The following is a 27,724-nucleotide window of genomic DNA, read 5'->3' on the forward strand; positions in this document are numbered from 1 at the left end:
CATCTCTTCCACCTAAACTGACAGTGAATCCACCGGTGATCAACGAGACAGAAACAGTCACACTGGACTGTCAGACTCCATCATCTGTTAATGTGTCTCAGTGTTATTTTCACATTGTAAGAGGAGGACTTGGCAAAAGCCTCCTTTGTCGTCAGACACTGACGGGAACTGAGCTGCTTTTGTTGGTAAATCAGAGTTCACCTGCTGAGGTTAAACTGACGTGTTTTTACCTTGCAATAACTTCATCTCCTGACAGTGACACGTCATCCATCATCATTCGACGTGAGTGAACACTATTGCTACAGTATGTCCACATTTGGGTTTGGTCTTCAGAAGAAGAAGAGATAGAAGATTTAGAATGGGCATCCTCTGCCATTATACATTTATCATCAGAAGTATTTTATGCAATTTTCTGTTTTTTTAATCCAACATATACTGTACTTATATTTTCAGCATCTCTTCCACCTAAACTGACAGTGAATCCACCGATGATCAACGAGACAGACTCAGTCACACTGATCTGTCAGACTCCATCATCTGTTCCTGTGTATCGGTGTAATTTCAACACTTTAGGTGGAGGAACTGTCAATAGCTTCTCATGTCATCAGACACTGACGGGGACTGAGCTGCTTTTGTTGACACATCAGAGTTCATCTGCTGAGGTTGAAGTGACGTGTTTTTACACTGTAAAGCTTGGAGAGAAAATGTATCCATCTCCACACAGTGTCACATCCTCCATCACCATACACAGTGAGTGATTGTTTCTTACTTCTACTGATATTATTATGTCTTGCTAAAGTATCAGCACAAGAAAAATTGTGTTGTGTAATATTTCAGGTATGAATTTGATTTTACAAACCGCAGAACAAATAGAAAAACACTGATTTAACAAAGGTAAAGGTGATCAACATTTTTGTTAGTCTGAAATTTTTTTTTATTTCAGATTATTTTAGACTGATCAATGATAGACTTGAATGCAATTTCTTTGTATAACATATTATAGACACATCGATAGCAAAATGCTAACTCATATCCGGGTTTAGGTCTCATTCCTGCAGCACTCTATTGGGACTGCGCAAATTAGACATGCATTAAAGGATGACTGCATCTGTTTTTAATTTTTTGTCATTTGAAAATTGAGACAGTGTGACATCAGAATCATAATTAAACATTCTCACTCTATACTTACGGATATATACAAAATACAAATACACAAATAATAAGGCTGTCCAATGCAGTTGACTACAGAAATATTTATATATTTGTACACTGTCTCTATTGTGGAGAGAGAGTCAAGCATGACCCCGATGATGCCAACATATAGTATGACCACAGATAGGACATTTTATACATTAAGGAAGCAGTCCAGAACATTATTACATAGCATGAGCCGACATCATTCAATGGACAACATTAATAACATTCTCCTGACACTCAGGTCTACATTTAAACAGCTACATTTATTATAATTACTGCTCAGGGTCTTGGGCTCTGAAATTGGGGACATCTAGACTGCTGGGTCTACGAACCCATAAGACCTGAAACATCCCTCTCAACAGGTATATCTTTGTTTAAAATCCAGTATGTCTATATATATATATATATATATATATATATACATTTTTTTTTTTTTTCCTGGCTTATTAGGTCTGACTGTCAGCAGTCCTGGTGCTTTCACTCCTGTCCCTCCTGCAACACCAGTGTCAAGTGATGACTGTAAGTATCTCAATGATATGTGGTTTTTGTCTTCATTTATGTCATTATGCAACAGGTCTGACTACTGTCTATGAAAAGCATGACTATATCAAAATCTATTGGACAGATTCCCGTTAAATTTGACAGGCACATGCATGATCTCGAGATGACGAAGCCTTTTCATTTTTAGCTTTGAGTTTGAGTAAGAATGTCTCCCTCACAAATAAGATACTTATAAACGGGCAGAGTGCCATGAAATTTGCTGAAGATGTTCCTGCTATCAAGGGAATATCATCAAAATCATTTGATTTTAAGGAGCTTGTGTTTCTTCTTGTCCCACCACCACCAAACTGGCACTCGTTGATGGTCTCTGTTCAGACAAACAGCTATCGAAGTTGATTGTAGTTGTGACTGTTTGTGGAGTATCTGTGGGCGTCATCCTGCTGGGATCTGCAGTTCTTTCAATCACAAAAAGGACCGGTAAGAATGCATTAACCTCAAGAAAGTTGTGTCCAACAAATGTCCAATAACCATGTTTACAGGCAATACAAATGTTGGCAACGTCTTGCATTCAGACCGTGAAAAGAAAAAATGCTAACATAAAAAAAACCTACTTGGATGAATGGACTTCACACATGCTTTATTCTTATTCTGAAACCCAGCTGCCCTTGTAGGGAATATAGTAGTATTCGTTTTTTCAAGTAAAGCATTAAGAGTGGCTTTTATATCCAGTATAACCACTCTTATGGGATTATTAAAGTTTCCCAACATAAATGATCACTGGTTGTTTATCATTTTCTTTTCTTTCTGCATTTTCTAGGAAAATGTGTTCGCCTCAGGTAAGAAATATTTTTTTTCAAATATTTCCTGGTAAAGTTGAGAGAGTAATAATATGTATCTTCTTCATCATCATCACCCAGTTTACATAGTTTCAGACATTCATTCTTACCGTAGTCCTCTTCTGGCAAACAGTTTAAGAGCATTGGGATGTTAGACAGGAAAGAGCTGGTCCACCTGCAGTCAGACTCTGTTATGCCAGAGACACTTAGGGATTAAGTGTTTGACCATTTATTGGTTATTCAGTTAGATTTGGTGTAAAAGACTCATAACTGATGGCTGTAAATGTACAATACATGAAAAATAGATGCTTGCAAAGGCAACAAATCCAAAATGCTCCAAGAGAGGGAGCTGCAGCAGCAAATGGTGTTGACATGACACAACTGATGCAAACTTCAGTGCTCAATCTGAATAAATACGATGGTACAGTCCATGTTATTCCAGCAGATTGTATCATTCATATCATAGAGAGATGTTTGTTGAGAATAATACTATATTCTTCTTCAAATTGCATTCTTTGGCCATAAATATGTATTCTGCTTTCCTCTGTAATGAAGACAATGCTCTTTATGAAAACCTTTTTTTACTCCTTTGCCTTTTAGCCCAAAAGCCAACACCACCAGTAAATCAAAATGTATGTAACACTTGAATATGACCAATTATTTATAAGCATATGTTTCATGTACTTTACATTTTAGAGTGTAGTTTATAAAATTTTTTTTTTCTGTTTTTAGATGTGTGTGGATATATGGAAAGTCTCACCATTGGAGAGGTAATTAAAAACGTCTGTATCCATTCATTCAGTGATCACGCTGTCCTGGATAAGGCTTCTCTCACTTTACCTTCCCTCTATCCTTCTGATAAAGTACCTGCCGAGTGGTTACGATGAAACTTACAGTATCGTCACTTATGAATTCAACAAAATAGGTGAGCTGTTTTTGTCTTTCTACCAGCTTGAATGTTTTCTACAGTATGTTTAATACACATTATGGGGAAGAGGTTTAATTATTAGTATTTATTTACTTTTTAGTATTGATGACTACTACTGTATGGGTTGTACAATAGAATAAATAGATTACACATTGTTACATTACAATTCCTGATGTGTGGGCAGTGTGGCAGGACATAAATTGAATGTGCAACTGGTATATTTTAACAATTGCAGGATGCAGGAAGACTTAAGGAACTTAAAAGCGCCATCAAGTCATGTCTGGTTGTTTTATTTCCCCCACTAGAGTGACAAACGTTGACCGCAGCACCTCAGAGGAACCAGCTGCATCAGACCAGAGAGATGACGTGTGCAGCACTCGAAAAGCTATAGTTATAAAATTTTGTTTCTCGGAAAGATTTGAGATGGGTCTAAAATACTGTGGATTGGTGGGGTTACGTCCATTTTTTGTAAAGAGGCTGGAATTTGTTTAATCTAACACAAAGTATAACAATCTGTTGAAACAGGTGAGTAAGTTCGGGTCAACTGCCTTTAAACATGTGGAATATGTATATCTAAGGAATACTAAAGAATATTCACGTTTAGGCAAAAAAACGTTTATACAATCATGATAAAGAAACTAAGAGCTCTTCCATATTAGACATCTCCAAACTAATTATATGCAGTAAACATTTTAGCTTCAGTATTTTGGTGTAATTATTGACCGTGGGCTGTCAGGTATGTTCCTTGTGGGATATATTTTCTGAGATAATACATAACCAATAATCAATCAATCTATTAAGTAGTTCCAGTAGGAAATGATTGCATTATTTACCACTTACTTTTTGTTTTTACTGCTTATATTCTATAATATCTATAAACAATGTTAAACCACTGGCCTGTGCTACTACTCTGTGTGTGTGTGAAGGTCAGCCAACAGGGTGAGGTGTGAAAAACGCAAACGCATCCTTTCTGTGGCTATGATAAACTCTTGTTTTACCAAGCTTACAGAGATAAATGATTAGAACCGGTCCCACAGAGATAAGTTGCTGGAGAGGCCAGGTACGCCCAGCTAACAAGGGAAGATGTAGCAATTAGACGTGGCTGCTGGTAGACAAGGTGCCGTTTTTAATAGGCTGAAGCCATGGGACAATGCATGGGTGGATTGACCAAGAAAAAAACTTAGTTGCGCTACATAAGATACGGTTCTGTTTTGAAAATCATCAGCATATATGGTTAAAGGAAAAAGGCTGGTGAAACAATAGTGGGGTGGGGTGTCTGTTTTCCCCAACAAGCCCTACAGAAAAAGGAGCTATTGAATAAATGTATGTCTTTTTACTCTGGGTTCAGTCTGCTCCATGGCCCAGCTTGATTTACCTGTACTCTGTCTTGATTTCACAATAAATCTTTATTACATTGAACTCTACTTGATTTGTCTGAATTATTATTTCAAGAGTAATTATAAAGTGTGGTAGGGAACCTGAAGACATCTGGCCCAGCTGAAGGTTTTTCTCACACATCCTTAAAGCTCTTAAAGTAAAATGATACAATGCAGCGGTGACATGTGAAAACTGCAATTGAAACGGTCCCTCCCTGCTAATTCAGGGTAAAATATCAGTATATGGATTAACCGTCTTGAGGGTATCGGTGAGTTGACAGGTGGACACTTGATATCAGTTTTTAGTTTTAATTTTCCCCAGGCAGTACAGGTAAAGTAAAAGAGTCCACGGGAAACATGTCGGCATTGACTTTACTTCAACTAGAGCAAACAATGAAGAAAGAAAGAAAGAACTATGAAGTGAAACGTAGATCTCAGTGGTGAATGGTCAGGACAAAAATGGAAGAACTGCATGTTCGCTTAGAGCAGACCATGAACATGCTAAGTGTGTGTATAGGTGTGAGAAGTTAGAGAACAAATGACGAACAAACTCTTTAATTTTATTCATTTAGCCAACACTGTGGTAGACTTGATCTAAATATATTTCATATAAGTTTTTTATAAAGTGTTTAAAAGCAAGTAGATGTAAAGTGTGGGTGTTTCTGTGGTCGGTTCGTTTGTTAGATTCAGCTTTGGTGCTAGCCGTGGTTTTCCTGAGAGCAAGTTCTGCTAAATGAAAATGACACTTGAGTACGTCAAAGTTCACACAGTCAAACACACAAGTATCTTCTATCTGGACAGTCTTCTTCAGCTTCATCATGGCTGGACGTCTGCTGTTTGTCGTCCTCATGTGTAAGTTAAACCTATAGATTTGTTTTTATTATTATTAATGTAGTCTATCAGAAACTAATGCAGGTTCATAGTTGCAAACATGACATTAATATATAATGTCAGCCATATGTATCAGCATGTTAACTACACTTATGTTTTATCTTTATTATGGATTTCATGTTATGTGTGTTCTTATTGCCTGTGTTGTTGCACTGTGCTGTTTATTTGTGAATGTGATGTGGAACTGCAGTGCAGAGTCTAATTTCCTCATCGGGACAAATAACACATATCTTTGTCTTAATATTCTACATTTTGTGAAGGTATTAATTAATTATTATCATGTCTATTTACTGTATATTGTTAACACTTTATATTTCCAACAGATTACTTTCACGAGATTCTAGGAAAAGGTCAGTCTGTGATCTATTGTCTTTCATGTCCAGCTGTACTGTTTTCTATCAGATAATATTATCAAATAAATGCAACTATTAAGTATTTATATAACATATGTCTACCTCTAAACTTTCAGATCTTCCACCTAAACTGACAGTGAATCCACCGGTGATCAAAGAGACAGACTCAGTCACTCTGACCTGTCAGGCTCCATCATCTGTTCCTGTGTCTCTGTGTTATTTCTACACTGTGGGGCGAGAAACTTCCAGGGTCTTCTCTTGTCTGCAGACACTGACAGGAACTGAGCTGCTGAGGATGTCCCATCAGAGTTCACCTGCTGTGGTTAAAGTGAAATGTTTTTACATTGTAAAACATGGAGACATAAATTCTCCATCTCTACACAGTGACGTATCCTCCATCACCATACACAGTGAGTGACTATTTTCCCCATTCTTTGATATGTTATTATGTAGTGTTAGTGGAAGATACCTCAATGACGTGATGTTATATTTTAGATGTTTTTAAGGGACTGAATAAATCTAATAAATTCCAATTAAAATGTCACCGGTGTTACATTTAGCATTATTCATGTTTACAGTTTTGTCAGTTTGATAAATTGCATTTACTTTTCAAATGGAAACGGCCACTCAGTCGTTAGCAAAAAGCAGTGACGTAGGTTACAGCGCTGATGCCCTCCATAACAGCATGGACGTCTTTAAATATACAACTAATCAACACATCAATGGCAGCATTACCTGTGTTTCTCCTGAACCAAAGCAGACAGAAATATAGTCTGGAGCTGCTCAGTTTCCTGTAGCTGAAACTGAGGTCAAATCTTTTGGCTAAGTTTAACAATGTAAGCTAATCAATAAGGTTATGATTAATGTGAACACTAGCACCAGCTGAGTCAAATTTAGCTTTGCTAAGTTTGGATATAAGTGTTGACCGAGTGACCGATCGACATCGCCATCCCTAGAGCCATGCCACTACATGTTCACGCGTGTAAAAGTTTTATGCTTAAAGGAACAGTGTGTAACATTTCGGGGGATCTATTAGCAGAAATGGAATATAATATTCATAACTGTGTTTTCATTAGTGTATAATCATCTGAAACTAAGAATCGTTGTGTTTTCGTTAGCTTAGAATGAGCCCTTCATATCTACAGAGGGAGCGGGTCCTCTTCACTGAGTCCACCATGTTGCTTCGCCATGTTTCTACAGTAGCCCAGAATGGACAAACCAAACACTGGCTCTAGAGACAGCCTTTCACATTGTTACGTTACCTGAAGGCCACCTTAGTTCTCCGACACACTTGTGAAACTGCGGTAACGTGAGACTCAGAGTGTAAAACCATGGTACCGTCAGCCGCCGTCTGACTTCCGTAGCTCCTAAAGTAGTGTTATTATGGTGAGGATGGCCTCTGAGCGAGGCGAAAGGCGTTACAAGGGTTTTCCACTCAACTGCTCAAGTTACAGCAGTCCTGGAAAGGGAGGAGTGAGTGGAGGGGGATTCAGTTGGTTGCAATCTGCCACCACACCACTAGATGCCACCAAATCCTACACACTGTACCTTTAAGACATTGTACAAATAAGAGAAATAGGACAAATGTTAATTTGTACCCACATAAAATTGACAGACACAAATCCGTTCCCTGTAGATGTTGTGGAAAGAGAATCAAGCATGGCCTCAACAAAATCAGCATCTACTATGACCACAGGTACATGTTATACATCTAAATCGTAATCCAGAACATTATTACATATCACTTCTGTAAAGGAATTTTAAATTTCTCTGTGTATTTATTCACCAGATTTGACTACTGAAAGGCCTGGTGCTCCCACTTTTGTAACTCTTGTGAAACCAGCATCAGGTAACAAAATAACAGATGTATTATATGTGACGTTAGTTAATCACAAATTATGTTTTTCTTCTATTGCTGCCCGCCTTGCACAAATGCCCCGTCCCACACAGTTGTCCACACAGGAAGCTGACAGATACATATACATCTTCTTTTGTTGTAGATCTTGTGGAAGAAGAGTCAAGCATGACGCAGACTAATCCGACATCTACTACGACCACAGGTAGGACATGTTATACATTTAAATTGAAATCCAGAACATTATCACATTATCACGTTATCTTGAAAGTTTAAAAAGTTTTTTTTATTCACCAGGACTGACTGTTAGCAAGTCCCATGCTTCCACTCCTGTAACACCGATAAAACGAACATCAGGTAACAAAATTACAGATAAAGTGTGACTTTAAATAATCACAAATCAATCTTTGTTTCTGAGTATTATGACTATTCACCAGGTCATACTGTTGGTACATCAAGTGACTCGGGTAATTCTGTCTCTACTTTCATAACTTCAGTGAAACCAGCATCAGGTGACACAAATACTTTCTCAATGATTCCCACTGACTTAGTTAAATAGTTTTGTTGGGGCATTTTATGCCTTTATTCAATAGTGATAGAGGAAAAATGACAGGAAATGAGGAAGCGAGAGGTGCAGCAAAGATTTATCTAGAAACAAAATGTTGAAATATGTCATTTTAATATTTATTTTAATTTTTTTTTAATATTTTCACTGTTGAAACTTCTATGGATCTGGAATCAGAAACCAATATTACAGGTGAGCATAAATGCTAAGATGTATTGCTGTGAATGTTTTTTTTTATTTATTACAGTAGGACAGACACTCTGTAAGCCTAACACTATAGCTAGTTTCTTCCCTGTAACCCCATTAAACCCAGCAAAAAGCATGTCATTACTTACAGATAGACTTCTGCATTTAATTAATATAAATAATGAGATGCAATTAACTTTAGTAAAGTATTTTTCTGAGTAAGTTAAGTTAGTTTGAGCAATGCAAACATGTCCTTTTTGCAAAAATATGAACAAATAACTAACATTTCATATTTTGATGTTAGAAATTGTTACCACCTTGTGGACACATACTGTATTATATGTTTCTGCTGGGTTTGAGCAGTATGTATTGCTCTACTGTGTCACAGTGAAGCAACCTGTTGTGATTAAGATCCTGAATTCAGTGATTCATTATGTTCACAACTTTATTTACATGTTAAATTCATATCAGTTGCAAAGCAATACATTGTCCTTCATTTTTATATTTGGTGTGCCATGCACTGGAAGACATTCAGTAGGTACACGGTCTTCCTGCTTTTGTGTTCAAAGTGAAACTGACACTTGTTTGTGGTTTCCAAAACAGAAACATGGACATGGATGTTGGTGATAGGTGCGGCTTGTTTTGGAGGTGTGATCTTACTGGGACTGGCACTTTTCTGTACCAAAAGAAGTACGGGTGAGAACTTGATTCATGTGTTCAGTAAAGCTTGAATGTATTTTTCCTCCGTGTTTGTAGGAGCTCTCAAAGAATCTGAGCAGCAGACCAGGCTGAGAGAGCTAATGCCACTTATTAGACACATACGTGAACATAAATCTCAGTTAAATCAACAATCTGAACTAACGCCATGCTTCTCTCTCTCTTTGTTTTTGCATTTTTTCAGAAAGATGTTCCAACAAGAGGTAACTAAACTTTTTTTTAACTTTTTCAGCAAAAGTTGAGTGGGCAGTGAGGTGTTATCTATCACAATTTTTCCGCTTATTCACTGCAAGTAGCGGCAGCAGGACATTAGTTGTTGAATCAGTGTAGAGAATTCATTAATTTACCCCATTTTCCCTGTTAAACCCTGGGCTTTAAAATAGAGGTCGGTGGTCTCAGCGGTGTTTGGAGAAAGAAATATATCCCTCTGGATATTCTATTTACAGTGTATTCTGATTCTTGTATAATTGTATACATTCATTCTAACCGTAGTCCTCTTGTTGCAAACAGTTGCAGATTAGGGGCCATGTTTAAGAGCATTGTGATGTTAGACAGGAAAGAGCTGGTTCACCTGCAGTCAGAGACTGTTATGCCAGAGACACTTAGGGATTAAGTGTTTGACCATTTATTGGTTATTCAGTTAGATTTGGTGTAAAAGACTCATAACTGATGGCTGTAAATATAAAGTACATGAACAATAGATGCTTGCAAAGGCAACAAATCCAAAATGCTCCAAGAGAGGGAGCTGCAGCAGCAAATGGTGTTGACATGACACAACTGATGCAAACACAACTTCAGTGCTCCACCTGAATAAATATGATGGTACAGTCCATGTTATTCCAGCAGATTGTATCATTCACATCATAGAGAGATGTTTGGAAAGAGTAATACTATATTCTTCTTCAAATTGCATTCTTTGGCCATACATATGTTTTCTGCTTTCCTCTGTAATGAAGACATGCTCTTTATGAAAACCTTTTTTTACTCCGTTGCCTTTTAGCCCCAAAGCCAACACCACCGGTAAATCAAAATGTATGTAACACTTGAATATGACCAATTATTTATAAGCATATGTTTCATGTACTTTACATTTTAGAGTGTAGTTTATAAAATTGTTTTTTTCTGTTTTTAGATGTGTGTGGATATATGGAAAGTCTCAACATTGGAGAGGTAATTAAAAACGTCTGTATCCATTCATTCAGTGATCACGCTGTCCTGGATAAGGCTTCTCTCACTCTACCTTCCCTCTATCCTTCTGATAAAGTACCTGCCGAGTGGTTACGATGAAACTTACAGTATCGTCACTTATGAATTCAACAAAATAGGTGAGCTGTTTTTGTCTTTCTACCAGCTTGAATGTTTTCTACAGTATGTTTAATACACATTATGGGGAAGAGGTTTAATTATTAGTATTTATTTACTTTTTAGTATTGATGACTACTACTGTATGGGTTGTACAATAGAATAAATAGATTACACATTGTTACATTACAATTCCTGATGTGTGGGCAGTGTGGCAGGACATAAATTGAATGTGCAACTGGTATATTTTAACAATTGCAGGATGCAGGAAGACTTAAGGAACTTAAAAGCGCCATCAAGTCATGTCTGGTTGTTTTATTTCCCCCACTAGAGTGACAAACGTTGACCGCAGCACCTCAGAGGAACCAGCTGCATCAGACCAGAGAGATAACGTGTGCAGCACTCGAAAAGCTATAGTTATAAAATTTTGTTTCTCGGAAAGATTTGAGATGGGTCTAAAATACTGTGGATTGGTGGGGTTACGTCCATTTGTTGTAAAGAGGCTGGAATTTGTTTAATCTAACACAAAGTATAACAATCTGTTGAAAGAAGTGAGTAAGTTCGGGTCAACTGCCTTTAAACATGTGGAATATGTATATCTAAGGAATACTAAAGAATATTCACGTTTAGGCAAAAAAACGTTTATACAATCATGATAAAGAAACTAAGAGCTCTTCCATATTAGACATCTCCAAACTAATTATATGCAGTAAACATTTTAGCTTCAGTATTTTGGTGTAATTATTGACCGTGTGCTGTCAGGTATGTTCCTTGTGGGATATATTTTCTGAGATAATACATAACCAATAATCAATGAATGTATTAAGTAGTTCCAGTAGGAAATTATCGCATTATTTACCACTTACTTTTTGTTTTTACTGCTTATATTCTATAATATCTATAAACAATGTTAAACCACTGGCCTGTGCTACTACTCTGTGTGTGTGTGAAGGTCAGCCAACAGGGTGAGGTGTGAAAAACGCAAACGCATCCTTTCTGTGGCTATGATAAACTCTTGTTTTGCCAAGCTTACAGAGATAAATGATTAGAACCGGTCCCACAGAGATAAGTTGCTGGAGAGGCCAGGTACGCCCAGCTAACAAGGGAAGATGTAGCAATTAGACGGGGCTGCTGGTAGACAAGGTACCGTTTTTAATAGGCTGAAGCCATGGGACAATGCATGGGTGGATTGACCAAGAAAAAAACTTAGTTGCGCTACATAAGATACGGTTCTGTTTTGAAAATCATCAGCATATATGGTTAAAGGAAAAAGGCTGGTGAAACAATAGCGGGGTGGGGTGTCTGTTTTCCCCAACAAGCCCTACAGAAAAAGGAGCTATTGAATAAATGTATGTCTTTTTACTCTGGGTTCAGTCTGCTGCATGGCCCAGCTTGATTTATTTGTACTCTGTCTTGATTTCACAATAAATCTTTATTACATTGAACTCTACTTGATTTGTCTGAATTATTATTTCAAGAGTAATTATAAAGTGTGGTAGGGAACCTGAAGACATCTGGCCCAGCTGAAGGTTTTTCTCACACATCCTTAAAGCTCTTAAAGTAAAAGGGTACAATGCAGCGGTGACATGTGAAAACTGCAATTAAAACGGTCCCTCCCTGCTAATTCAGGGTAAAATATCAGTATATGGATTAACCGTCTTGAGGGTATCGGTGAGTTGACAGGTGGACAATTGATATCAGTTTTTAGTTTTAATTTTCCCCAGGCAGTACAGGTAAAGTAAAAGAGTCCACGGGAAACATGTCGGCATTGACTTTACTTCAACTAGAGCAAACAATGAAGAAAGAAAGAAAGAACTATGAAGTGAAACGTAGATCTCAGTGGTGAATGGTCAGGACAAAAATGGAAGAACTGCATGTTCGCTTAGAGCAGACCATGAACATGCTAAGTGTGTGTATAGGTGTGAGAAGTTAGAGAACAAATGACGAACAAACTCTTTAATTTTATTCATTTAGCCAACACTGTGGTAGACTTGATCTAAATATATTTCATATAAGTTTTTTATAAAGTGTTTAAAAGCAAGTAGATGTATAGTGTGGGTGTTTCTGTGGTCGGTTCGTTTGTTAGATTCAGCTTTGGTGCTAGCCGTGGTTTTCCTGAGAGCAAGTTCTGCTAAATGAAAATGACACTTGAGTACGTCAAAGTTCACACAGTCAAACACACAAGTATCTTCTATCTGGACAGTCTTCTTCAGCTTGATCATGGCTGGACGTCTGCTGTTTGTCATCCTCATGTGTAAGTTAAACCTATAGATTTGTTTTTATTATTATTAATGTAGTCTATCAGAGACTAATGCAGGTTCATAGTTGCAAACATGACATTAATATATAATGTCAGCCATTATGTATCAGCATGTTAACTACACTTATGTTTTATCTTTATTATGGATTTCATGTTATGTGTGTTCTTATTGCCTGTGTTGTTGCTCTGTGCTGTTTATTTGTGAATGTGATGTGGAACTGCAGTGCAGAGTCTAGATTCCCCCATCGGGACAAATAACACATATCTTTGTCTTAATATTATACATTTTGTGAAGGTATTAATTAATTATTATCATGTCTATTTACTGTATATTGTTAACACTTTATATTTCCAACAGATTACTTTCACGAGATTCTAGGAAAAGGTCAGTCTGTGATCTATTGTCTTTCATGTCCAGCTGTACTGTTTTCTATCAGATAATATTATCATATAAATGCAACTATTAAGTATTTATATAACACATGTCTACCTCTAAATTTTCAGCTGTTCTTCCAGCTGAACTGACAGTGAATCCACCGGTGATTACAGAGACAGACTCAGTCACTCTGACCTGTCAGGCTCCATCATCTGTTCCTGTGTCTCAGTGTTATTTCTACATTGTGGGGCAAAAAACTTTCAACAAAGGCTTCTCTTGTCTGCAGACACTGACGGGAACTGAGCTGCTGAGGATGCCCAATCAGACTTCACCAGCTTTGGTTAAAGTGAAATGTTTTTACACTGTAAAACTTGGAGACATAAATTCTCCATCTCCACACAGTGACACATCCTCCATCATCATACGCAGTGAGTGACTATTTTCCCCATTCTTTGATATGTTATTATGTAGTGTTAGTGGAAGATACCTCAATGACATGATGTTATATTTCAGATGTTTTTAAGGGACTGAATAAATCCATTCCAATTACTAGAATGGCACTCGGAGAGTGCAGACCTCCGTCATGGTGCCTGACGGTGTGTTTCTGCGTAACGTATCGGCGGATTCACACACGTATCTCTCTGCTCTCAGAAGGAAGGAGGCGGGGTCACGCGTCACCAACGTGTCATCAGTTACACTGTGCATGTGCTATACCCTGTGGTCTTAATGCTCAGGCTGATCGGAATCCTTTAAAATATTCATGAATCCGTATGATGATCCGGATCGCCACCAAAATCTAATAGATTGTTCATTGTGCTACACCCCACACCTCCAAAAGATTCCATTCAAATCCATTACGAACTTTTGGAGTAATCCTACTAACAGACAGACAGACAAACCAACAAACAAACCAACACCGGTGAAAACGAAACCTCCTTCAAGGCCGAAGTAAAAATGCCATTAGTGTTACATTTAACATGTTTACATTTTTGTTAGTTTGATAAATTGCTTTTATGTTATCAGATTCCTCCTTATTATGTGCGATGATTTTTATTAGAGTGTAACTCACACTCACTTAAGATGACACACGTAATTATCATTATGAATCAGTAAGTCGAATGTTGATTCATGTAAAACCTTTTAATGGAGTTTGGGGTCAGTGTGGATTGAACGGACAAAATGCTTCAATAGCAGTTCGCTCACATCTTGCTCACAGGTATTAATGAATAATTAATCACGTCTATTAGCCTTGTTAAAGGGACTATTTGTAACTTTTTAAGCGTATAAATGTAGCGGGTCGCCACACATGTACGCTCGCATATGTGCGTTCGCGTGTGGCCGCTGCCTCTCCTCCTCTGCCTACCTGCCTTCACTCAGAGAGCGCGCGCGTTCTCAGCTCGCCCCACCTCTAGACGTGAACGCGTGCTCACTCCACACTGCAGAAGAGTTAGTTTAGCTCTGAGAATATCTAGTGAATGTTCAGTGGACGTTTGTGCAGAAATAACTGCTGCAGCTCCTTCAGACCAACAGAGCTTTCCCGTGTCTTGTGAAGTGACGGAGCTCCTCAGCTAGTAACGTTATCGTCTCGTTACCGACCGGGTGCCGGTGTCTCCCTGCTCTCTCCAGCTGCGGGCGGAGAGAGCAGGGAGACACGCTGCAGAGCCCCGCTGCATCAGCCTGCGCTGAGGCAGTAAAAGCCAACACTAGGATCAGATCTAAATCATGTTCATGGAGAGACCTTCGTCTGGTCAGCTAACATTACTGCCAAGCAGCTGAAATATAGAGTGATATTGTGGTTTTAGCTGACGTGTGTCGCCTCACTGTTTTGAGCGATGCTCGTTCAGGTATATTTAGAGCGAGCAAGCGCGAGCTCGACGCTGACTTTCGTTGATTTCACGGCCACAGGTGTCGCTGTTAAGAAGCATTTCTGAAAGTTACAAATAGTCCCTTTAACACATATTTCCAACCGATTACTTTCACGAGATTCTAGGACAAGGTCAGTCTGTGATTTATTGTCTTTCATGTCCAGCTGTACTGTTTTCTATCAGATAATATTATCATATAAATGCAACTATTAAGTATTTATATAACATATGTCTACCTCTAAACTTTCAGCTGTTCTTCCACCTAAACTGACAGTGAATCCACCGGTGATCACAGAGACAGACTCAGTCACACTGACCTGTCAGGCTCCATCATCATCTGTTCCTGTGTCTCAGTGTTATTTCTACATTGTGGGGCGAGAAACTTCCAGAGTCTTCTCTTGCCTGCAGACACAGACAGGAACTGAGCTGCTGAGGATGTCCCATCAGAGTTCACCTGCTGTGGTTGAAGTGAAATGTTATTACACTGTAAAATTTGGAGACATAAATTCTCCATCTCCACACAGTGACGTATCCTCCATCATCATAAACAGTGAGTGACTATTTTCCCCATTCTTTGATATGTTATTATGTAGTGTTAGTGGGAGATAATTCAATGATGTGATGTTATATTTCAGATGTTTTTAAGGAACTGAATAAGTCTAATAAATTCCAATTAAAATGCCACCGGTGTTACATTTAGCATTTCTATGTTTACAGTTTTGTAAGTTTGATAAATTGCTTTTACTTTTCAAATGGAAACGGCCACTCAGTCGTTAGCAAAAAGCAGTGACGTAGGTTACAGCGCTGATGCCCTCTATAACAGCATGGACGTCTTTAACTAATCAACACATCAGTGGCAGCATTACCTGTGTTTCTCCTGAACCAAAGCAGACAGAAATATAATCTGGAGCTGCTCAGTTTCCTGTAGCTGAAACTGAGGTCAAATGTTTTGGCTAAGTTTTACAATATAAGCTAATCAATAAGGTTATGATTAATGTGAACACTAGCACCAGCTGAGTCAACGTTAGCTGTGCTAAGTTTAGATATAAGTGTTGACCGAGTGACCGATCGACATCGCCATCCCTAGAGCCATGCCACTACATGTTCACGTGTGTAAAAGTTTTATGCTTAAAGGAACAGTGTGTAACATTTTTGGGGATCTATTAGCAGAAATGGAATATAATATTCATAACTATGTTTTCATTAGTGTATAATCACCTGAAACTAAGAATCGTTGTGTTTTCGTTAGCTTAGAATGAGCCCTTCATATCTACATAGGGAGCGGGTCCTCTTCACTGAGTCCACCATGTTGCTCCGCCATGTTTCTACAGTAGCCCAGAATGGACAAACCAAACACTGGCTCTAGAGAGAGCCTTTCACGTTGTTACGTTACCTGAAGGCCACCTTAGTTCTCCGACACACTTGTGAAACTGCGGTAACGTGAGACTCAGAGTGTAAAACCATGGTACCGTCAGCCGCCGTCTGACTTCCGTAGCTCCTAAAGTAGTGTTATTATGGTGAGGATGGCCTCTGAGCGAGGCGAAAGGCGTTACAAGGGTTTTCCACTCAACTGCTCAAGTTACAGCAGTCCTGGAAAGGGAGGAGTGAGTGGAGGGGGATTCAGTTGGTTGCAATCTGCAGCCACACCACTAGATGCCACCAAATCCTACACACTGTACCTTTAAGACATTGTACAAATAAGAGAAATAGGACAAATGTTAATTTGTACCCACATAAAATTGACAGACACAAATCCGTTCCCTGTAGATGTTGTGGAAAGAGAATCAAGCATGGCCTCAACAAAATCAGCATCTACTATGACCACAGGTACATGTTATACATCTAAATCGTAATCCAGAACATTATTACATATCACTTCTGTAAAGGAATTTTAAATTTCTCTGTGTATTTATTCACCAGATTTGACTACTGAAAGGCCTGGTGCTCCCACTTTTGTAACTCTTGTGAAACCAGCATCAGGTAACAAAATAACAGATGTATTATATGTGACGTTAGTTAATCACAAATTATGTTTTTCTTCTATTGCTGCCCGCCTTGCACAAATGCCCCGTCCCACACAGTTGTCCACACAGGAAGCTGACAGATACATATACATCTTCTTTTGTTGTAGATCTTGTGGAAGAAGAGTCAAGCATGACGCAGACTAATCCGACATCTACTACGACCACAGGTAGGACATGTTATACATTTAAATTGAAATCCAGAACATTATCACGTAATCACGTTATCTTGAAAGTTTAAAAAGTTTTTTTTATTCACCAGGTCTGACTGTTAGCAAGTCCCATGCTTCCACTCCTGTAACACCGATAAAACGAACATCAGGTAACAAAATTACAGATAAAGTGTGACTTTAAATAATCACAAATCAATCTGTGTTTCTGAGTATTATGACTATTCACCAGGTCATACTGTTGGTACATCAAGTGACTCGGGTAGTTCTGTCTCTACTTTCATAACTTCAGTGAAACCAGCATCAGGTGACACAAATACTTTCTCAATGATTCCCACTGACTTTATTAAATAGTTTTGTTGGGGCATTTTATGCCTTTATTCAATAGTGATAGAGGAAAAATGACAGGAAATGAGGAAGCGAGAGGTGCAGCAAAGATTTATCTAGAAACAAAATGTTGAAATATGTCATTTTAATATTTATTTTAATTTTTTTTTAATATTTTCACTGTTGAAACTTCTATGGATCTGGAATCAGAAACCAATATTACAGGTGAGCATAAATACCAAGATGTATTGCTGTGAATGTTTTTATTTTATTTATTACAGTAGGACAGACACTCCGTAAGCCTAACACTAAAGCTAGCTTCTTCCCTGTAACCCCATTAAACCCAGCAAAAAGCATGTCATTACTTACAGATAGACTTCTGCATTTAATTAATATGAAAAATTAGATGCAATTCACTTTAGTAAAGTATTTTTCTGAGTTAGTTAAGTTAGTTTGAGCAATGCAAACATGTCCTTTTTGCAAAAATATGAACAAATAACAAACATTTAATATTTTGATGTTAGAAATTGTTACCACCTTGTGGACACATACTGTATTATATGTTTCTGCTGGGTTTGAGCAGTATGTATTGCTCTACTGTGTCACAGTGAAGCAACCTGTTGTTATTAAGATCCTGAATTCAGTGATTCATTATGTTCACAACTTTATTTACATGTTAAATTCATATCAGTTGCAAAGCAATACATTGTCCTTCATTTTTATATTTGGTGTGCCATGCACTGGAAGACATTCAGTAGGTACACGGTCTTCCTGCTTTTGTGTTCAAAGTGAAACTGACACTTGTTTGTGGTTTCCAAAACAGAAACATGGACATGGATGTTGGTGATAGGTGCGGCTTGTTTTGGAGGTGTGATCTTACTGGGACTGGCACTTTTCTGTACCAAAAGAAGTACGGGTGAGAACTTGATTCATGTGTTCAGTAAAGCTTGAATGTATTTTTCCTCCCTGTTTGTAGGAGCTCTCAAAGAATCTGAGCAGCAGACCAGGCTGAGAGAGCTAATGCCACTTATTAGACACATACATGAACATAAATCTCAGTTAAATCAACAATCTGAACTAACACCATGCTTCTCTCTCTCTCTTTGTTTTTGCATTTTTTCAGAAAGATGTTCCAACAAGAGGTAACTAAACTTTTGTTTTACTTTTTCAGCAAAAGTTGAGTGGGCAGTGAGGTGTTATCTATCACAATTGTCCAGCTTATTCACTGCAAGTAGCGGCAGCAGGACATTAGTTGTTAAATCAGTCTAGAGAATTTATTCATCCACACCATTTTCCATGTTAAACCCTGGGCTTTAAAGTAGAGGTCAGTGGTCTCAAAGGTGTTTGGAGAAAGAGATATATCCCTATGGATATTCTATTTACAGTGTATTCAGTTTCTTGTATAATGAGGACTCACTGTATTCAAACTTTTTTCCTTTTATTTCTGTGTAGGACACAAGCCAGTGTAACCGGTAACGACACATTTACATTGTATTACTCATATATACAGCAGTATATTGCATTTATATTTTGGTCTTCTAGTGTACTGAGGTGTGTTTTACATCATGTTGCAGATGACTTAATGTGCATGAGAACTCTTAACCATGGAGAATCGGTAACTTAAAAACCTTGTTTCTCAGATGTAACATTCACATCAACTAAAATAATCAAACATTTGAATAAGGCTCCTCAAGGTGGAAAAGTTATTCATGAATTCCTCTCACTTCCTTCCTTTTAGTTACCTGCAGGTAATGCTGAAGCCTACAGTGTGATCACCTCGGTACCTGCTGCTGACTGTCCTACTGGTGAGCTGCTTTTCACTTTACACCTACATGAATGTCGTGTATAGTTCTTGTACAGGGTGGAGAACAGTTATTATGCTGTAATAGAAATAATGTAAAAATATTCTCAATTTATTTGCAATATTACTTATTGAGAAAATGTCTTCTTAAAAATGTACCAGAAGGTGTATACTATAGTATGACTAATATAGTTAGATTTATATGCTTTTATAACTATATAATTGAATAAGCACCACAACAACAACCCTAACTCATTTTAGTGTATCACCAGCACGTGTCCCAAAATATGGTAGCCCTAAACGGGCATGATTAAAACATTTTTTAAAAATGACATTTTCTCGAGATAACAAGATAATTAACTCATTATTACGAGAAAACAAAAGATTGTTTTCTTTTATTTCTTAAAATGTTTGGGTCACATCATGGTAAATGCATTCAAACGGCATGGCTGACAGTGATGGACTTGGTGAAGTTTGTTGAAAGATACACGTGTGACTACGTCCGGTTTTCAAAATAAGGGTACAAATATATGGAAATGAGATCCATTGGATTATATTCACCACAAGTATAAAACATGTTACCTGTGCTGTGTCAATTATAAATTACAAAGAAAATACCACAACATTTTGAGGGAAATGTCTTTATCTTTTGATTTTTGGTTGCTGGAAAAAATTTAAATGAATAATTCCTAACAATGACTGATACATTTGAGTTGACATCTATGACTACAGACACAAAATCCTTCCACTAACTTTACCAAGTCCATCACTGTCAGCCATTGAAGCATACATCCGTTCTGTCAGCTCGATCTGGGCCGTTTGAATGGACTTACTGTCAGCTGATTTGACCCAAACATTATAAGTAATAAAAGAAAACAACCTTTTGTTTTCTTGTGATAACGTGTTAATTATCTTGTTTTCTCGAGATAACAACCTAATCAACCCGTGATCTCGAGATAACGGCATTAAAAAAATGTTTTAATCATGTCTGTTTAGGGCTTCCGTACAAAAAAGGGGCTTTTGTTTCCATAATATTTTTACTGGCTTGTGATACAGGCAGATATTTAATCACTGAAGAATTATGTCTAAATTTAGAGCACAATGACGGTGCAATAAAATGCCAAATTTGACAGTCATCTTAGTGTTTTGTTCTTTCTCTCAGGTTCTGAGAATCTGAAGAGGAAAGAACCTCAAAATGAGGATGTAAGTGAGACATGAGGCACAGTGTTGAATATGTTTGCAATATAGATCTATGCTATAGATTTAAAGGGCTCTTACAGTTGGTTTCTTTCTTCTCTAGTCTGACATATACCACGTGTACTCCACCATCTCTGAGGAGCCACCTCCATCAGCCCTGAAGGACATGGTGTACAGCACTCTGCAGACACATTGAAACACACACCTTTTTATACTGTATAAAGAAACAGAAAGCAGACAGCCTAAAGAACTGTTAACCATGTGTAATTTTTTTAAATACATTTTTAAACTTGCCTTTAATACCTTGAGAAATCGATGATATGTGTGGTCCCATGTTGACCTGCAAAAGGCCTTTGACACAATCGACTAAAAGCAACTGGCATGAATGAAACAGTTATCAGATGGGTGGCTTTTTATCTGTCAGAGAGGGACCAGCAGGTTGAGGTTAGAGGGTACCTCTCGGGGCCTTTGCCTATTACTCGAGGAGTCCCACAAGGCGTTGTCCTGGGCCTCCTCAGTCTTTGTTTCTTTATGCAGATGATTAAGTTATTCTGACAGAAAGAGGACATATTAGTTGATCATTTAAATACATTATGTATCTGATTTTACATGTAAGGTCATAGTTTATCTTGTTTGGATCAATAAAGCTAAGGCTGAACTCTGACTGGGGATTGCTGTTCGTTTGTGAAACGAGACCCTGACACAAACATTGAAACACAAACTCCAAGAAGCACAAACTGGTGAGAGGTGTCCTACAACTTCACTGGCTTCCAGTGGAGGGTTGAGTCATATTTATTTATGATTTATACTGTATTTTGTAGGATGAAAGTCTCAGCTGCTTATTATTTAGTTCTTAATATTATTATTTTGAGAAGGTGGAGGACGTTAATAGCGTAGACGTTTATAGTGTAGCAAAACTAAATCTTTACAGATTCAAGTCTAGCATCGGGTTCACATCAGGAACGGAAGTGCCACGCTATGTTAATTGTCGCACGAGCGGGCTGTTCGCACCAGAAGCACATTTATTCGTGCTGGTGAACAAGCGATTCTTCTCCTCAGCTGTTCACTATAGAGCTGTCTCTCTCTCTCTTGTGTGTGTGTAGTGTGTGTGTGTGTGTAGTGTGTCTGCTCGTCTCTCTCGCTCTCTGTTAAGACACAACTGACAAATATATGGAATAAGTATGTAATTTAAAACCCACGATCACAAACGGCAGTGACACTAGGCTGTTTATATAAATATAATGGATGGATTTCGAAATTTGATTGGGGGAGGGAATCGGAGAAATTAAAACTCCAGGAGAACAGCAGGGAGAGAGAGGAGGGAAGTCAAAGGCGTTCGTGGGATGCATATTTTTTATCATCTTATCAGAATCAGATCATTTATATCTCTTATAATATATAATTTATACCATTTATAGTAGATTATCAGTGTGTTTTCTTGCCAGATTCGCTCGCGGCACGTGGATAAAATAGACCAGATGCTGAAACTAGTGCTGAAGATCGCAAGCCGGCTGCAGAGCTCTGTGGCGCGGTGTGTGCTTTTGTGAACAGCTCAATTGATTTACATGGGAACCGAAAGGACACGGGGCTGCACTTCTCCAAAAATTGCGGCACTTCCATTACTGATGTGAACCTGGTGTAAGAGGGGTAAGCATTCCTCTGTATGCTGTTGCCATAGAATAGCATCAGCTTCCTTCTTTAGTCCTACCCAGTGGGCTACCTCCAGGTCTGAGAAGTGAAGCCAGACAGACAGATCCCCCTAAATGTTACACACTGTTCCTTTAAAAATAGGAGGTTGTGTAAATTGTAGGGGGTCCAGATGAATGTGAAGTTGATTCATAATATGCCCTTGACGCCTTATTGCATATTTTCTTTCAAAAAAGAGATTGTGCATGCAATGAGAGGAGGTCCAAATAAAAAAAACGGTTTGTTCGAAATATTTATGAAAAAAGAAAGAAAAGCTATCGGCAAGAATCTGAAAAGCTCCCTGGGTTCGTTTGCATACACTTTTGAGACGGTCCCTAACTTCAGTTCCTCATTTTACTATCCTCTGTCAAGTTGAGCACAGGACGTCTGATATTACAGTAACAATGATCAGATGTTGCTCGTATCTCTTAAGAGCACAGTATCTTTACATATCTGCTAATGTATTTGTATTCATTTACACCCCAAGTATGCACAGGTGTTTAAAAAATCTCTTTTAGTAAAAACCTGCATGTTGTTTGGTTTCAATTTCCATTTCAGCAATAGTCCTGCCAGTTTAGAAAAAGCAACAAGTAAAAAAACAATAAGAAAAACAATAAGAAAGCAACTGCAAAATTTTTTATTTTTCTAAACCAGAGAGCCAACACAGTGTTAGATGTGATCTAAATATACATTATCACACATACTGGGGCTTAACTGGTGCAAAGTGTAAGTGTGTTTCTGTGGCCTGTCTGTCATTGTGATTCATCTATGATGCTCACTGTGGTTTTCCTGAGTTCAAGTTCTGCAAAATGACGCTCTCTGTAAAAGTTCACACAGTCAGACACAGAAGTGTTGCCTTTAAAGGGTTCTTGGACATTCACGTTATTCAGCTTCATCATGGCCGGACGCCTGCTGTTAGTCGTCCTCATGTGTAAGTTAAACCTCTTGTCATTTTCTTTCATAGTAAATGTAAGACCAATACAGGTAATTGTATTTTATTTGCAAGTGCCAGATTTATATTGGTATCATCATGTTTTATCACACTTTTACATCAGGTTGAAAGAAATACAACATTAACATTATACATTTACTATTTATTGGTTTATTGATTTTATTGGTTTATTCTCCAACAGATTCCTTTTCCAAGATGAAAGCAGAAGGTCAGTACCTGAGTTTAATATTAGTTTTTATGGACGGGTGAACTGTTATCACAGTAAGGACAGTTTAGTAAAGTCTGCAATTAATTTGACAATTTTTACACATAGTTTGGCTGTATAGTACTTTTAGTCTTTTTTCTATGCTCTACAATAAATCACACTTGCTCATTAGGAATTTTCTTATCTTAATGTAACTGTGAAGTATCTGATAAAACAAACAAATATATTTATCATCAGAATAATTAAATGTAATTTCCAATTATTTTTATTTATTTAAATTTTCAGCTCTTCTTCCACCTAAACTGACAGTGAATCCACCGGTGATCACAGAGACAGAAACAGTCACTCTGGACTGTCAGACTCCATCATCTGTTCCTGTGTCTGAGTGTTATTTTCGCGTTGTAAGAGGAGGACCTGGCAAACCCCTCCCTTGTCGTCAGAAACTGACGGGAACTGAGCTGCTGAAGATGGCTCAACAAAGTTCACCTGCTGAGGTTAAAGTGACGTGTTCTTACCTTGCAATAACTTCATCTCCTGACAGTGACACGTCCTCCATCATCATTCGACGTGAGTGAACACTGTTGCTACAGTATGTCCACATTTGGTTTGTGTCTTCAGAAGAAGAGATAGAAGATTTAGAATGGGCATCCTCTGCCATTATACATTTATCATCAGAAGTATTTTATGCAATTTTCTGTTTATTTAATCCAACATATACTTAAATTTTCAGCATCTGTTCCACCTAAACTGACAGTGAATCCACCGGTGATCTACGAGACAGACTCAGTCACACTGATCTGTCAGACTCCATCATCTGTTCCTGTGTCTCAGTGTAATTTCTACACTTTAGGTGGAGGAACTGTCAATAGCTTCTCATGTCATCAGACACTGACGGGGACTGAGCTGCTTTCGTTGGCACATCAGAGTTCATCTGCTGAGGTTGCAGTGACGTGTTTTTACACTGTAAAGCTTGGAGAGAAAATGTATCCATCTCCACACAGTGTCACATCCTCCATCACCATACACAGTGAGTGACTGTTTCTTACTTCTACTGATATTATTATGTCTGGATAAAGTATCAGCACAAGAAAATGGCATAGTGTAATATTTCAGGTGTGAAATTATTTGTAGGGGTTACAAACTACAAAACAAATAGAAAAACACTGATTTAGCAACTGTCCATTAAAATGACACATGTGGGCAAACTTCTGCTTTTTGTTAGTTTGATAAATTGTTTTTTTTAATACAATCAAATTATATATTTGAGTATACATTATTGTATAATATACTACAAAAACACATCAGAATTATAGAACAGAATTGTCATTTTAGTTGTAAACATGATGTGTGTGGTGTTGTATCACAGACTTCTGTAAACATCAGCACTGTTTGAAATCACAGACTCATCTTAAAGTGTGCTCGATATGACAAAATAGTTCTTTGTATTTAATGATTTTTCATTAATCTTTTTGTAGTTCTGAAACCACAGATGAGTCTTCAGCATTTTCTTGGTGACCAGGTTATCTTTACTTGCACTCTGCCTGGATCTGCTAATCATGATACGAGCTGTAACCTGTACTTTGGAGAAGCAAGTGATCCATTTACAACAACAACCATCGAGAAGAAAAGGACCTCAAACAATCAGTGGTTCTGCCTGTTTACTGTCACAATTGATGACTTGCTGAGACGTCTACGTTTAGTTCAACAAAGCGATGCCAGCTGTGACTATAGTTTGGGAAGTGAACCAAACTCTTTGTCTCCTCGTAGTGATGGATACAGCTTGACTGGTGAGTCAGAGAAGACAAAGATACACAAACTATAACACACACACTGAAATAGATTTTGTGAATTCTGACTGTAGACCATAGAACAACTCCATGTCTGTATTCAATTTCAATCAGGAGAGACTCGTATGAATTGAATGATGATTTATTACAAAGTGCACAAATTATGAATAGTAACAGTCTTTGGCGATTTAGACCCGATGTGAAATAATAAAGGGGAAGTGAAGATGTAGTAGGATGTAGAAATATTCCCCCCGGGTCTAGACACTGGTGGTGGTGGTGGTGAAGACTGATGCAGATCCGATGAATGAAGTGGAGCAGGATTACTCTGATGTGATGAATCTGGAGGTGATGGGGTGGTGGAGGGTCGCGTCCGTTAGTGCTGAATGCTGACACTGAAAACGCATAGAGGAGAATGGTTTTTAAACTTTTGACAGCAGCATGTGATTGGTTGAGGGAGATATGGCAAGCTCTGATTGGTCACTGAAAAGAGAGACGCCCATAATCAGCTGACATATTAATAGCCCATGAGAGAGAGAGAACCAGAATGAATGAGAATGAATGAGCTTGCACCCCTAGTCTTCCTGTCTGAATTTTCGCATAAGCTTCATTGAATGTCATTTGAAATATTAAATTGTGACATTTTGTGGTTGCACATACAAGGTCCATAATAAAATCATATACAATTTTGAGAATTAAAGCTTCAGCAGGCAGAACGTTTTTGGCATCATTGGGCAAAAATTCCATAATAACCTTTCAGCATATTGTTATTCAAGTGTTCTGAGCTATAACTAGACTTCTGTACCTCCTCATGGCTCTGTTTCAGGCTTTAAATAATCTAGCGTGTGACGGGAGAGTTTGACCAATCACAGGTAATTTCAGAGAGAGAGCATTCCTATTGAGCGTTCCTATTGGCTGTGCTCCGGCTGGTGGGCGGTGCTTGGTATTTCCTCAACTGATCTCAACATGGCTGCCGGGTCACAAATCTTCTCATTTTACAGCCAAACAGTACACCCTCAAGATGTTTCTGAAAACATTTGAGGAGAGAAATAGTCATTACAGTAACAGAATATTGATTCATATTTGATCAGTGCTGACTAGTTTGACCGTTTGATCGGAGTTTGCGAGTGATTGACAGCTGCTCATATAGACGGCAAGCTCCAGCTCGGCTCTGATTGGTTGTTTTCCTCCGGTCTGTGAAATATTGCAGACACTCTGGAGTCTGCAAGATTTCGGAGGACACAGAGGAATAGGATTTTTTTCAGATTACCTGTCTCATGCACTACTATCAGGATATGGTTTTAGAAAAATAACTTTTTTAAATCATATTTGCTCCAATTCTACCCACTGCAGCTTTAAGTCGACACACCAATCATCACATCAAAAACACATACCTATGCATACACATGTCCACAACTGTAATAAAAAAAGTAGGCTGGTTTCTAGTTTTATGATGTGCAATTGCACAAATACGCTGTCCCACACCGTTGTCCACACAATCATTGTCCGTCTTTCTTTATTGTAGATATTGTGGAAAAAGAGTCACGCATGACGCAGACTATGACGACATCTACTATGACCACAGGTAGGACATTATTCATTTAAATAGAAATCCAGAACATTATCACAAAGCCCTTATTATATTTGTTATTTTGAAGTTAAAAGATGTTTGTTTATTCAGCAGGTCAGACTGTTAGCAGACCTCATGCTCCCGCTCCTGTAACTCCTGTAACTCCTGCAACTCCTGTAACATCAGGTAACACAATTTCAGATATATTAAGTGTGACTTTGATAAATCACAGATCATACAGTATGTGTTTCTGAGTATTACGACTATTTTGAAATTCACCAGGTTGGACTGTTGTTACGTCAAGTGTCACTGGTAGCGATAACTATATTAAGGAAGCAGTCCAGAACATTATTACATAGCACCTCAGTACTAAGTAGTTTAGAAATTTGAAGAGGTCTTTGTCTTTTAATTCGCCAGGTCTGACTGTTAGCAGGCCTCATGCTTCTACTCTGGTAACTCCTGTAAAACGAACATCAGGTAACAAAATTACAGATATTAAGTGTGACTTTAGTTAATTAAATGTGTTTCAGTGTATTCAGTATTTTGAAATGTACTTTTGTTTATTCACCAGGTTGGACTGTTGGTACGCCAAGTAGCACTGGTAGTTTTATCTCTACTTCCCTAACATCAGTGAAACCAGCATCAGGTAATTATTCTGTTTTTTCAACAATTCACATAGTGTTTACAGTATATACACACTATGTAAAGTAATATTGTGAAACACTGAATATGTTTATAAAAAGTGATTATCTCTGTCAAAGCACATACCAAGCTGATGGTTGCTGAGTGGTTACTCAGATAGT

The 27,724-nt window shown here is 38.0% G+C and overlaps 1 protein-coding gene and 1 long non-coding RNA gene across 4 annotated transcripts in view; both read left to right on the forward strand.

Moving 5' to 3' along the window:
* On the forward strand, positions 1–12,114 carry LOC141767956 (uncharacterized). Its single transcript, XR_012593970.1, has 9 exons — positions 1–282; positions 454–1,559; positions 1,648–1,716; positions 2,074–2,175; positions 2,516–2,534; positions 3,135–3,166; positions 10,538–10,575; positions 10,670–10,730; positions 11,039–12,114. It is a non-coding gene; the product is annotated as an uncharacterized LOC141767956 (long non-coding RNA).
* A 10,633-nt stretch (positions 12,115–22,747) lies between these two features.
* The window catches only part of LOC141767959 (uncharacterized), a 55,885-nt gene continuing 50,908 nt past the window's right edge, over positions 22,748–27,724 (forward strand). For 2 of the 3 annotated variants that reach the window (XM_074635735.1, XM_074635746.1), the window contains exons 1-9: positions 22,748–23,341; positions 23,544–23,570; positions 23,853–24,134; positions 24,298–24,594; positions 25,043–25,354; positions 26,877–26,936; positions 27,033–27,107; positions 27,339–27,398; positions 27,493–27,567. In XM_074635735.1, coding sequence (XP_074491836.1) covers positions 23,308–23,341; positions 23,544–23,570; positions 23,853–24,134; positions 24,298–24,594; positions 25,043–25,354; positions 26,877–26,936; positions 27,033–27,107; positions 27,339–27,398; positions 27,493–27,567 — 1,222 coding nt within the window. In that variant the 5' untranslated portion in view covers positions 22,748–23,307. The remainder of the gene's footprint in view (positions 23,342–23,543; positions 23,571–23,852; positions 24,135–24,297; positions 24,595–25,042; positions 25,355–26,876; positions 26,937–27,032; positions 27,108–27,338; positions 27,399–27,492; positions 27,568–27,724) is intronic. The other variant, XM_074635757.1, reaches the window with a different exon arrangement.

Source organism: Sebastes fasciatus, chromosome 1 (genome assembly GCF_043250625.1).
Source record: "Sebastes fasciatus isolate fSebFas1 chromosome 1, fSebFas1.pri, whole genome shotgun sequence".
NCBI classification, from domain to species: Eukaryota; Metazoa; Chordata; class Actinopteri; order Perciformes; family Sebastidae; genus Sebastes; species Sebastes fasciatus.